Source organism: Herpailurus yagouaroundi, unplaced genomic scaffold (genome assembly GCF_014898765.1).
Source record: "Herpailurus yagouaroundi ecotype Mexico unplaced genomic scaffold, PumYag 28, whole genome shotgun sequence".
In the NCBI taxonomy this organism is placed as follows: domain Eukaryota; kingdom Metazoa; phylum Chordata; class Mammalia; order Carnivora; family Felidae; genus Herpailurus; species Herpailurus yagouaroundi.
This window is the reverse complement of record NW_024412376.1, coordinates 98,610,064-98,624,183: the sequence shown is the minus strand read 5'-3', so window position 1 is coordinate 98,624,183 and position 14,120 is coordinate 98,610,064. Positions and strand designations below refer to the sequence as shown.

Here is a 14,120-nt window from a genome sequence, read left to right as displayed (position 1 = left end):
CTTAGGCAAAAAGTGCTTCCCGTTGCATCTCCTTATTTTGTATATGATTATTTCACTGAATTAGGTATAATTTTTATTTAGTAAAATATTATTGTAATAAATTTGTGGGATATAAACATAAACCCAAACACATTTGCTGCTTGTAAATCTTTATTAAGAATATTATGTTTTACTACAGTTATAATATGGTTCTGAGAAGTTTCAAGTCATTCTTAACCTGAATCTTACTAATAAGGATTTATGGAGCCACATGGCTCTTCAGAGTCCATAGGATCTGAGGGTTTAACTGTTTTGTAGCCCTGTGATTTTCAGACAGTTAATAAAGTCCTTTGTGCATTTTTCTTCATACATAAAATGAAGATAATAATAGATACTTACCATGATAGGGACGTTAGAAGCATTAAATGAGGTGATATTTGTAAAATGCTTAAATGAGAGCCTGAAACATAATAAGTGTTCAGTAGATGTTAGCTGCCATATAATTAGTATTAATTTTTGGTCTTATGTAGAGATTACAACATTCTGTACATACACCTGATGGACTGATAAAGCAAGTACGTTTTTTTTTTCATAATGATACTTTGTGTTTTTTAAATATAGTTGAAACACAATATTATATTAGTTTCAGGTGTACAACAAAGTGATTTGATAAGTTTATATCCTATGCTATGCTCACCACAAGTATAGCTACCATTTGTCACCATACAATGCTATTACAATATCACTGACTATATTTCTTATGCTGTGCCTTTTATTCCTGTGACTTACTCATGCCATGAGTGGAAGCCTGTATCTCCCACCCACCTTCACACACTTTGCCCATTCTCCCACCACCTTCCTTCTATTAACTGTCAATTTATTTTCTGTATTTGTAGGTCAGATTCTGGGTTTTTGCTTATTTACTCATTTGTTGTTGTTAGATTCCACATATGAATATAATTATATGGCATTTGTCTTCCTCTGACTTATTTCACTTACCATAATACTCTAGGTCTATCCATGTTGTTGCAGTGGGTAGAGCTCATTCTTTTTATGGCCGAGTAATATTCCTGTGTGTGTGTGTGTGTGTGTGTGTGTGTGTGTGTACACACCTATATAGCCACATTGCCACATATTCCTAACCTGTCTATTGATGGACACTTATGTTCCTTCCATGTCTTGGCTATTGTAAATAATGCTGCCATAAACATAGGGTGCATGTATCTTTTTAAATTAGTGTCTTTGTTTTCTTTGGGTAAATACCCATTAGTGGAATTTTTGATTCATGTGGTATTCCTATTTTTAATTTTTTGAGGAACCTTCATACTGTTTTAGACAGTGGCTGTAACAATTTATACTCCCATCAACAGTGTATGAGGGTTTCTTTTTCTCCATATACTTGCCAGTGCTTGTTATTTCTTGTCTTTTTAATTTGAGCCATTCTAATGGGTATGAGGCGATAGCTTGTTGTGGTTTTGATTTGCATTTCCCCGATTATTAGTTACGTTGAGCACTTTTTCAGTGTGTTAGAAAAATGTCTGTTCAGGTCCTGAATTTTTTTAATTGGATTGTTTGTGTTCTTTTGGTGTTGAGTTGTAGAAGTTCTTTATATATTTTGGATACTAACCCTTTATTGGATAAATCATTTGCAAATATCTTTTCCCATTCAGTAGGTCTCCTTTTATATTGCTGATGGTTTCCTTTGCTGTACAAAAGCTTTTTATTTGGTAGTCCCAGCAGTTTACTTTTGCTTTTGTTTCCCTTGCCTTAGGAGACACATCTAGAAAAATATTGCTATGGCTGATGTCAGAGAAGTTACTGCCTGTGCTTTCTTCTAGGATTTTTATGATTTCAGGTCTCACATTTAGGTCTTAAATCCATTTTGAGTTTATTTTTGTGTATGGTGTTAAGAAATGGTCTAGTTTCTTTTGCATGTTTGCATGTCCAATTTTTCCCAGATCTGTTTATTGAAGAGACTATCTTTTTCCCATTTTATATATTTGCTTCCTTTGTCATAGATTAATTGACCATATAATCAGGAATTTATTTCTGGTGTCCCTATTCTGTTCCATTGATCTATATGTCTGTTTTTGTGTCAGTACTATACCGTTTTGATTACTGCGGCTTTGTATAGTATATCTTGAAACCTGGGAGTATGATACCTCCAGCCTTTTTTTTTCCCCCCTCAAGATTACTTTGGCTATTTGGGGTCTTTTGAGGTTCCATACAAATTTTAGTACAATTTGTTCCAGTTCTGCGAAGAATGCTTGGTATTTTGGTATTTTGTTAGGAATTGCATTGAATCTGTAGATTGATTGGGGTAATATGGACATTTTAACAATATGAATTATGATCCATGAGCATGGAATATCTTTACATTTGTGTTATCTTCAGTTATTTTCATCAGTGGTTATAATTTTCAGAGTACAGGTCTTTCACATCTTTGGTTAAATTTATTTCTAGGTATTTTATTCTTTCTGGTACAACTGTAAATGGTCTTGTTTTCTTAATTTCTTTTTCTGCTACTTTATTATTAGTGGATAGAAACACTATTGATTTCTAGGCATTAATTTAATATCCTGTAACTTTACTGAATTCATTTATTACTTCTGGTAGTATTTGGGTGGGGTCTTTAGGATCTCCTGTATATAGTATCATGTCTTGATCCCCGTTTAACCTCTTAACCAATATGGATGCCTCTTCTTTCTTTTTCTTGTCTGATTGCTGTGGCTTGGACTTCCAGTACCATGTTGAATAAAAGTGGGGAGCATGGACATCCTTGTCTTGTTTGTGATCTTAGAGGAAAAACTCACAGTTTTTCACCATTGAGTGTGATGTTAGCTGTAGGGTGTGTGTGTGTGTACACATACATACTCTAACCCTACTTTGTTGAGACTTTATCATTAATGGATGTTGGGTTTTGTCAAATGCTTTGCAACTATTGAGATGATCATATGATTTTTGTCCTTCATTTTATTGATGGTGGTGTATATCTTGTTGGTTGATTAGTTAATATTGAACCATCCTTGCATTTCTGTAATAAATCCCCCTTGATCCTGGTGAATCTTTATAATGTATTGTTGTTGTATGTGGTTTGCTAATATTTTATTGGGGATTTTTGCATCTGTGTTCAGGAATGTTGGCCTGTAGTTTTTGGTTTTTTTGTGTGATGTCTTTGTCTGATTTTTGTGTAAGGGTAATGCTGGCTTTGTAGAATATATTTGGACATTTTTCTTCTATTTTTTGAAATAGTTTGAGGAGAATAGGTATTAAATGTTTTCTGAATGTGAGTCTGTCTAGTCCAGAACTTTAATTTTTTGGTAGTTTTTTACTAGTGATTCAATTTCTTATAATCAGTTTCTTTAGATTTTCTATTTCTTCCTGTTTAGTTTTAGAAGATTGTGTATTTCTAGAAATTTATCCATTTCTTCTAGATTGTCTTATTCGTTGGCATATAATTTTTCATAGTATTCTCTTATAATCCTTTGTGTTTCTCTAGTTTTAGCTGTTACTCCTCTCTTGTTTCTGATTGTATGTATTTGGGTCTTTTCTCTTTTTTTTCTTTATGAGTCTGGCTAAGGATGTATCTTAATTTTGTTTATTTTTTCAAAGAACCAGTTCTTGGTTTCACTGACTTTTTTTTCTACTGTGGTTTTTAGTCTCTATGTCATTTATTTCTGCTCTGCTCTTTATTGTTTCCTTTTTTCCTACTCACCTTGGGCTTTGCTTGTTCTTCTTCTAGTTCCTTTAGGTGAAGGTTAGGTTATTTATTTGAGCTTTCTTCTTTCTTGAGGTAGCCGCTTATCACTATGTATTTTCCTCTTAGAACTACTTTCACTGTGTTCCAAACATTTTGGATCATTGTGTTTTCATTTTCATTTGTCTCCATGTATTTTTTTTTTAATTTCTTCTTTGATTTCCTTTGGCCCATTAGTTGTTAGGATCATATTGTTTAGCCTCCATATGTTTGTGTTGTTTCCATTTTTTCCTTGTGATTTGCTTCTAGTTTCATACCATTGTGATTGGAAAAGATACATGGTCTCAGTCTTCTTAAATTTATTGAGGTTTGTTTTGTGGCCTAATATGTGCTCTATTCTGGAGAGGTTCCAAGTGCACTTAAAAAGAATGTGTATTCTGTTGTTTTTAGATGGAATGTTCTGTATGTATCTCTTATGTCTATCTGGTCCCATGTGTCGTTCAAAGGCACTGTTTCCTTTGTTGATTTTCTGCCTGGATGATCTATCCATTGATGTAACTGGTGTGTTAAAGTCCTTCAATATTATTGAATTACCATCAATTTTTCCCTTTGTGTCCATTAATATTTGCTTTAGGTACTCCAGTGTTAGGTGTATAGATGTTTATAATTGGTATATCCTCATGTTGGATTGACCTCTTTATCATTATATAATGCCCTTCTCTGTCTCTTGTTACATTCTTTGGTTTAAAGTCTACTTTGTTTGATATAAGTATTGCTATGCTGGCTTTTTTTTTTCCCCACTTATGTTTGCATGGTAGATGTTTTCCCATCTCTTCCCTTTCAGTCTGTATGTGTCTTTATTTTTTTTTTTATGTTTATTTATTTTGAGAGAGAATGAGTGGGGGAGAAGCAGACAGAGAGGGAGAGTCCCAAGCAGGCTCTGCACTGTCAGCACAGACTCTGACATGGATCTTGATCCTACAAACCAGAAGATCATGACCTGAGCCTAAATCAAGAGTTGGATGCTTAAATGACTGAGCTACCCAGGCACCTCCCCCATATGTATCTTTAGATCTGAGGTGAATCGCTCGTAAGCAGCACACAGATGGGCCTCTTTTCTTTATACATTCTGTCATCCTATGTCTTTTGATTGGAACATTTAGGCCATTTACATTTAAAGTAATTGTTGATAGATATTGCCATTTTATTACTTGTTTTCTGACTGTTTTTGTATTTCTTCCCTATTCCTTCTTGCTCTCCTTCTTTGTGATTGATAAGTTTCAATAGTCTTATGTTTGACTTTCTTTCTTTTTGTTTACTGTGTTGATTACAGATCTTAGGTTTGTGGTTATCATGAGATTCATATATAACATCCTAAGTAGCAGTCTACATTAATTTAATGGTCATTTAAGTTCAAACACATTCTTAAAAAAAAAAAAAAAAAAAAAAAAAAAAAAAACACCTTTTCTTTTCCTTTTTTTTTTTACTCCCCCCCCCATGTATTATATGTATGTGATCATATTTTACATCTTTTTATTCATAATTTTCTTATGTTTACTTATGGCAATTTCTTTTCTACTTAAGGAGGCCCCTTTAATACTTCTTGTAAGACTCTTTTATCTTCTGTTTGGGAAACTCTTTATCTTTTCTTTAAATTTAAATGATATACTTGCCAGATAGAGTATTCTTGGTTGTATGATTTTTCCTTTCAGCACGTTGAATATGTCATGCCACTCCCTTCTGGCCTGCAAAGTTCCTGCTGAAAAATCAGCTGATAGCCTTATAGGTTTTCCCTTGGAGGTAACTTTGTTTCTCTCTACGCAGATGACTTTTATTCAGCTGAAATTCAAGATCTGTTTTTTCATGTTCACATATTTGCAAGAGACTAATTCTCTTAATGCAGGGGATGTTTATTGAATTTATGTCATGGAATATAGTAGGCATTTTGGAGAATACAAGATCATTTCACTCAAGAAGTTTTTATTTAAAATGCTTATCATAAGGGGCACCTGGATGGCTCAGTAGGTTATGTGTCGGACTCCTGATCTCAGCTCAGGTATTGAGCTCAGGGCCTTCATTTAGTTCAAGCCCCACATTGGGCTCCAAACTGGATGTGAAACCTACCTAAAAAAATAAAAATAAAAATAAAAAAAATAAAATGCTTAATATGAGTAGGAGAGGTGACCTATGAGTAAGTGCTAAACTATATCTAGAAGTGGTTCAGAAAATTGGCTTATTTGAGCTCCGTGAATCTTACATTTTGTAACAAATTGCACAAGCGCATGTGTTTTGTTCTTGAACAGGTTTCTGCATGTTTGTGCTGAGCTTGGTGAAGAAACATTATCGTCTGCAGTTTTATATGGTCTGTATTAACTATTATTCTGTAGTCACTGTATATAATAAAAACACTCACCTTTAATTTTTTTTTTCTGTAGTGAGTAGATCTAATCTGCTAGTTGATGTTTTGCCTAATGTGGGGGCATTTCAGTTTTGGTTGACTATTAAATACAAAAGGTTTAAGTTGTAAAGTTTTTGAAGGTTTAAAAATTTTAACTGTTTTCAAAGTTTCCCAAACTCTTTCTTTGAATATTTTCAAAGCCTATAAAATGAAAATCAAATATTTGAAGCATGTTCATAGTCTCCTGAACAGTTATTACATACCATGTTTTTCTAGAGAAAGTATCTATGTTTATTTGTTGTTAGCCTGAGCATAAAGAGAACAGAACATATATTTTCTTGGTAGTTGTGGTTAGTCACACAGTTGATTGCATAATTCTTTTTGCCCTAAGGTGTTTTTTTTGCACTGTATCATTGAAGTATGTTCAGTGTTTAATGAAATTTATCACTGTGCATTATGAACTTATTTTCTTAAAAGCTGGCTAATTATAAGATTGTAAAATGCAAAATATAGTATTTAAATCTGTGAATTTATGTGTTAGGCTTATTTTGGATTTGGATATATTTCCTATTCTTTAGGCTTTGCTTTTCCCCATTAGGACATTCTATTGAGCATCTTCACTGGGAAACTAGAATTTCTTACATTTCTAATTTCTGGGGATCTTGAGAGGAGATTAAAATTCTCCATAAGAATCTAGAAATCATCAAGACAAGTTAGAAATAATAGAATGTGCTATGAAAATATAAATGGTGCCTACTGAAAAAAATTAAATACACATTTTGAAGAAACCAGGATAAAAAGAATTGGATCTTTTATACAGATAAAAAACAAAACAAAACAACTAATATATTATTTGCCAAATTGGGAAATAAGTTATGAATAAATCAAAATATTAAGAATTATGAACATTTTATAAATTCTAATCAAAATTGTAAGACAAACATAGAAACATTAGTTTTTTTCATTCATATTGTCCTCATACTGATGATGCTAAAAATTACTAAAGTGACATTTCTCAGGCTAGATGGACTTGATGAGACACACAAGTCTTTGAAAATCTGAAATCAAATACTGTCATTGAATAGTGCTGTGAAGACCAGTTTTCGAGAATGAAGAGCTGGCACTTAAGGGTAATTGGTCCCTGCTGGTTTGAGTTATTTGAAGTCAGAAATAACTCCTAATGGGAAAAAGCTACCATAGTGAATTCTGAAAGAAAAATCATTTTTAGCATTTTTAATAACTGCAGAATGCCAAGGAAAATGTTTCTCTCTAAATTCTGAAACAACCACCATAACTTTCTCATTATCATTTTAACTAATGACTCAAGATTACTGTATATTTTGTATATGTTTTTAAATTTAGTAGTGCATCAATACTGTTAGCTTTCTATTTGTGTATGAATTAATATTACTTTGTTAAATGTCTTCATGGTTTTAAGGTTCCAGTAGGAACCAAAATGAATATAATTTACTAACAGCATTTATTCTGTATGACTCTACCTTTTAAAATTTGACTGAAAGTCATGCTAGAAACTTGTGTTTCAAAATTGCTATTGCTCCAGGGCTGCACTGATGAGTTGTGTTCACTAATTGTTTTGTTCTTGGGCTATTAACAGTTTGCATGGACTCATGTCACTTTACTGATAACAGTTACCCAGTCACATCTTGTCATCCAAAATCTGTTTGAAGGCATGATATGGTAAGGGGACAGTGTTATGCTGCTTTGTATTTATATCCTAGCCTTTTTAAAGCTCTTTCACATTGGACAGTGTCTTTCAGATTTCTACTAAAATGTGCTCTCTGTTGTTGCTCTATTTCATTAAAATGTCTTCCTGAGTTTTGCTTACCATTTGACACCTGAAGACAAATGCTTTGTTAACAACTTGAAAACCCTTTATTCGGGTTCCAAATAAAATGCAGGAAGTCTTCCTAAAAGATCCCACAATTAATTAACATTTTCGGGTGTTACTGCACCTTAGTGTGCCTTTTTACAAAGCACACATAGACTTTAAAAAGAGTATATTATTTTTGTGGAATGCAAAAAGTACATGAATGTTTGCTTGTCAGCAAACAGAATGCTGGCAATGTATTTTCTCTGGGTGAAAGTTGGGTAGGTTTTACTCTGCCTTTACACAGGAGTAGGTGTCCAGATTTCAGATGGAGTTACTTGCTACATAGCAGTGCCTTGCAGATTCAGAAAGCATTTTTGTTTAAAATTATGAAAGTTATTAGTTAAAAATCAGAGTGGAGAAAAACTTACGCTTTAAGAAATCTGACCATATTTTCCCTGCGTTCTTTTAAGTCCATTAATTAATAATCTTTTAGAGTTGATAGGTTTTGTCAAGATAAAACCCTTCACAGCTCTGTGTTTTAATTTGTTTATACTGAGGTGTGTGTATAACAAAGATTGTCTTCCATATGCAGACTTTTAATTGATGGGGAGCAGTTACTGAAATTAGTAGGTTCTGTACAATTAGTAGGGTTTAATGTAACTATAGGCTAAGATAGAATTGAAATTGATAATTATTCCTGAAAAAGAATTTTTATTAAGAGCTTGGTATAAATTTATGAAGATTATACTGTGTCTAAACAGATGACTTATTTCCATTTTGAAAGACCGCTTTTTAAATTCTTTGTTCTATTTATAACTTGTTCCTCATAAAAGTAAAATTTGAAAGTTTATAGCTATAGAAATGGATTGCTTAATATTAAAATTAAATTGATTTTTTAATATTTTCCTTAGCAATATTCTCCTGGTATGTTAGTTTATTTATAGATTTTGCTCTGCTGAATTGCTTAATGGGAAAATTTACTTGATACTTATTGTTTCTACTAATGTTTTGGCAAGTGTTATGTTCTGGATGAAGCTGCAATATAATCCAAAGGGCTATTGCATTGGTTCAATATGAGTCATAAACCTATATAAATGTTTGCCACTTAATCATATGGACTTTTTTCTGATTTTTTTTAAGGTTCCTTGTTCCAATATCAAGTGTTATTTGCAATGACATAACTGCTTACCTTTTTGGATTTTTTTTTGGGAGGACTCCATTAATTAAGGTAATGGAACAACATCACAAGGAAGCCATTACCATAACCTTAAAGATTAGCCACTGGAGAAGATCTCCAACAATTTGGTGCTGTTGCACATTTTTATTTCTGAGGTGCTTTGATTTTCCTTAGCTGTGTTTAACAGCCGTAGTGTAGAGGCAGTGAGCCATGTTTCCCAGTGATTCCATGTGGATTCTTAGATAACCTGTTAGCTCCTCCGTAAGGACCTGACTCCATCATTTGTCCTCTGTCTTGTGAAGAAGGCTCATTTCATCTTTCTGCTGGTTTCTTTCTGTTAGCTATAGTGCAATCTTCTTTCTTCATTCCCCAGCAACCCTACAAACAAGCCTTTCCTAGACTCTGCTCTCCTCTGTCACTGTCTCCTCTATCACCTCCTTTACCAAATTTTTTTTAAAAGTGTACACTTCATCACCTTCCCATAGTCCTGTCCATTTGTAAGACGTTTACACCCAAGCTTATTTTGAAAAAATTTGAGGCCCTACAATAAAATACTGATAATGCATGTAATAAGGAAAGGTTAAGATAAGGGAAAGGAAAATACGTGTGAAAAGACCATGTGTTTTGCCTTAGATTTGGTTCTGCTTACATTCAGTGGAGGCAAAGAAAGAAATGAATTAATGAATTATACAGTGCTCATTTTGGGGAAGAAAGAAACAAACTGATTCCTCATGGAAAAATAGACCTTTTACTAGAACTGATTACCTTTAAACAAACTTTTCGTGTTGCGGCTTTAGATAGGGTTCTCCCCATTCATGTATTATGCAAAGTCTTTAATAATATCCCCACGAATATTTTGGTTGGCTATTTTGATGTTACTGTATGAAGGCAGTTTGGAGGGACTGGGACAATTGTGCAGATACAAAACCTGTTTGTTAAGAATGATACAAGAGTAGCTTAAGTGTTCCCAGAGGAACACATGGATGTGCCTGTCCTTTAAAAGTCTTCCGTAAGTTCTTCCCCATGTAAGAGTCCAGCAGCATACAGCATCAGGCTGAGCTATAGGGAGGGATACAGCAAGCAAGGTATATATATATTTTTAAAAGTTTCTAAAGCTGCTGCAGCATCAGGGCAAGTGATTAAATATTCAAGACTTCTGTACCAGATAAGTTTTTGGCTTAGAAAGCCTTCAGAGAGGCTGTTATGGTTGTAGAGGAATCTTACTGTTTGATTTTGGACACAGATTTCTAGTGAATTTACCAGGCTGGATTAGTTGTATAATATACCCATATGTGATTAAGCAAGTTAACCCCTAAATCAGTTTTATATAGGTCAATTTAATTTGAGAAGTCATCTTTAAAATAATCAACAGGCACTTTTGAATTTGAGTCAACTACTTCATGACAGTAATACTGAATCATCCTAGGAAATTGTCTCTGTGGCAGAATTGTTATCAGATTTGTCAAGAAACCATTTCTGTCAACACTTTGGCTTTGGGTTTTATGAACATCATTAGGACAAAAGGTCTATAAAGAGATCAGGTAGATTAGCCTGTCACCTGTTTCTGTCTGCAGAAACTTCTGTCTGATATTTATTTGGCTTCTGTCCCCACCCATCCACTGAAAGAGTCATCACAGAGGCCATCAGTGATCTCCCCATACATCAGTCCTTATCATATAGGGCACCTCAGGCAGTTAGAGCTGTGCACTCCCAAATCTTTTCCTCCTGCCCCTGCATCACTGATTTCCAAACTTTCCTCCAGATTTCTCTGCCTGAATGCCCCATTGACTGAGAAACAATAGCCGGAATCTGAAACAGTATCTATTATTAGAAGCACAACATGTTCCTTTCTTCATGGAGACAGACATAGATTGTGACCCAAGGGAGAAGGATATGTGAATACTTGTGGAGCAAATACTGTATCTGGAGTGTTTTGCCATTTCAGGAAGAGGTCTGTTGAATGCATGGCATTTTTGAGAATATATGAAAATCTCATGTGCTGCAATGTCTGTGTTTTGTTATACTCATTCTTCTATTTTTTTGCCAGTTGTAGGTCAATACAGACCATATGTACTTGGAATGACTATATCTCACCCTTACTGCAAGAACCACCCTATTGTGGGGGTTTATATAAGCATAAGAGTCATGGGACGATGATTTCAATATAGAGTTCATAGTTCTTTGGGAGAGAAAAAAATAAATTGAGGTTATTTATACAGAAACATATATTCACAGTTTGAGGGTCTAAAATGTGTTAGATATTACTAGAGAAATTTGTACAAATAAATCGGGATCATGGAATGAAGGAAAAAGGTTTGCAAAGCCATTCCATCAAGAAAAAAGTACGGAGAGATGTATAAGGTATTGTGGGAATTCACTGAAAACAATTTGCCATATGTATTTGTGTGTTTTGTGAGTGTAGTAACTTTTTAATTTTATTTGGCCTTTTTTAGTTGTCTCCTAAAAAGACTTGGGAAGGATTCATTGGCGGTTTCTTTTCCACAGTCGTGTTTGGATTCATTGTGAGTTTTACTGAGATGTTTATTTTATTTATATTTTGAAAATGGTGGCAAATTTATCAATCTATTTTGAACCTAAAAAAATTGAACCACAAAATGCTAATAATGTATTTATTGAAACCCATTAAACAGAGCCAATTCTGTACTCCAGTAGTTCTCATCATGGCCTCATATCAGAATTACCTGGGGAGAGGGGTGCCTGAGTGACTCCATTGGTTAAGTGTTCAACTCTTGATTTCAGCTCAGGTCATGATCTCAGGGTTTTGAGATCAAGCCCTGCAACAGGCTCCCTGTTGGGTGTAGAGCCTGCTTAAGATTCTCTCTCTCTCTCTCTCTCTCTCTCTCTCTCCCTCTACCCACACCCTCCCTCTTAAGTAAATAAGTAGGGGCGCCTGGGTGACTCAGTCAGTTAAGCGTCCAACTTAGCTCAGGTCATAATCTTGTAGTTCATGAGTTTGAGCCTTGTGTTGGGCTCTTTGCTGACAGCTCAGAGCCTGGAGCCTGGTTCAGATTCTGTGTCTCCCTCTCTCTCTGCCCCTCTCCTGCTCATGCTCTGTCACTCTCTCTCAAAAATAAACAAACATTAAAAAAAAAAAAACTTTAAAGATATGTAAATACATACATACATACATCTTAAAAAAAAAAAAAGAAAAATAGAATTGTCTGCGTTGCTTATACAAAATATATGTCCCGGCCCTATCCCATCAGTGGACTCCCCGTTAATTCTGACGTACAGCTAGATTTGAGACCCGCTGTTGTGCTGTTGTGTTTGGCAGTTTCTAACAGCTCTTCTGCCTTATGGGGGACACAGGGACACAGGTGCTGGGACAAGGGGTGGCTTTGAGAAAAGCAGAGAATATAAACGATGTTGAAGAACTCTGTCTCCTTAATGCATGCTGGCTAATTGATTTAGTGGGGGTGTTTGCTGCTGTAAACCCAACTTGCAGGAAAAGTTTGATAAAAATAATTGACATTTACTTTTAGCCATGCATAATAGATATTGTTAACATTTTAATAATTAGTGTACAATTATGGAATTTATGTTTGTATTAAAAGAGGTCTCATGAGAATTAATAAAGATACAGTAAAATGGCTGGATAGAAGTATGCAAAAAAAAATAACTGGTAGGAAGTTTAATTTTTCAAGAGTCTAGTCCCTGATAGTTCTGAATATATTCTGTAGCCAGATGTGGAGTAACTGGTAACAACATGGAGCTTTGAGAGGGAGCAAAATACAAATAAGTGGAAATGTGCCAGGTTCCTGGATGGGAATACTACCATAATTGCCCTGTTTAATTTGTAAGTTTAGTTGATTCTCAAGAAAGTGGCAATAGAATTGAGTAAAATTATTCTGATGTTTATGTGGTAGAATACTGGTGAGATAATAATTGATAAATAGAACAACGAAAAGAGATCCAGGCTTGTCCAATGTTTTTACATCACAAAGCAGGTATAATTAGAATATTAAGTTAAATAATACTATAAGAATGTGGTATTAGTATCATTAAAGACTTATTTAGAAATACTACAAGAATAGCCATATCATTAGAAGAAAATAAAGAGCTACTCTATAAGAATATAATGCATGACAAAGTAACAAGGAAGGAAATTACTTACATATATTTTTTAATAAATGATTTTGAGTAAACTGGTTGGAATGGTTGGATTAAATCCATTCCTAGTGTCATATTTGTACATTTGTTAACCATTCTTCAGCAATATAATGGGGCAAATGGCTGCAAAATAAGAGGGTGACTGTTGTCTAGCAATTTAAATTTATAATGAAATATTTTATGTATCTTCTCCCATGGCTGAGGATAGCTAGTTTTAAAAATTGTAGTGATATGGCTATAAGAATACTTTAGTAATAGTTTCCTGGATTGGTTAAAAACAATGGTGTTTTTCACTTATTAGTAATTTTGAATAAGCAGTTGTTTATTGTTGAAATTAATGTAACCATAATTTATGCAATAAATTTCAGTCCTGTACTCTCTCATCCCTTTATAATTGTTAGCTTCTGCTAACATTCATTATGTGTACTTTATTTTTTTTTTTTAATTTTTTTTTCAACATTTATTTATTTTTGGGACAGAGAGAGACAGAGCATGAACGGGGGAGGGGCAGAGAGAGAGGGAGACACAGAATCGGAAACAGGCTCCAGGCTCTGAGCCATCAGCCCAGAGCCCGACGCGGGGCTCGAACTCACGGACCGCGAGATCGTGACCTGGCTGAAGTCGGACGCTTAACCGACTGCGCCACCCAGGTGCCCCTCATTATGTGTACTTTAAAAAAGTAAAACCTTGCTGTAATACAGCAGTTTTCTTTTTCTCTTTCCCCTTCCTTCTTTTTGTTGTCGTACAAAGATCGTAAGATCACTGATTTCCAAAACCTTTTTATTTTCTTTCTTTCTTTCTTCCTTTCATTCTCTCTGTCTCTCTCCCTCTCTCTCCCCTCCCTCTCTCTCCCCTCCCTCCCTTCCTTCCTTCCTTCCTTCCTTCCTTCCTTCCTTCCTTCCTTCCT

General features: G+C 34.4%; 1 protein-coding gene across 1 annotated transcript in view; it reads left to right on the top strand.

Moving 5' to 3' along the window:
- The window catches only part of CDS1 (CDP-diacylglycerol synthase 1), a 72,173-nt gene that overhangs the window by 46,626 nt on the left and 11,427 nt on the right, over positions 1-14,120 (top strand). Inside the window, exons 6-9 of the mRNA XM_040479356.1 lie at positions 5,980-6,038; positions 7,690-7,772; positions 9,046-9,133; positions 11,536-11,604. Of these exons, the coding sequence (XP_040335290.1) occupies positions 5,980-6,038; positions 7,690-7,772; positions 9,046-9,133; positions 11,536-11,604 (299 nt within the window). The remainder of the gene's footprint in view (positions 1-5,979; positions 6,039-7,689; positions 7,773-9,045; positions 9,134-11,535; positions 11,605-14,120) is intronic.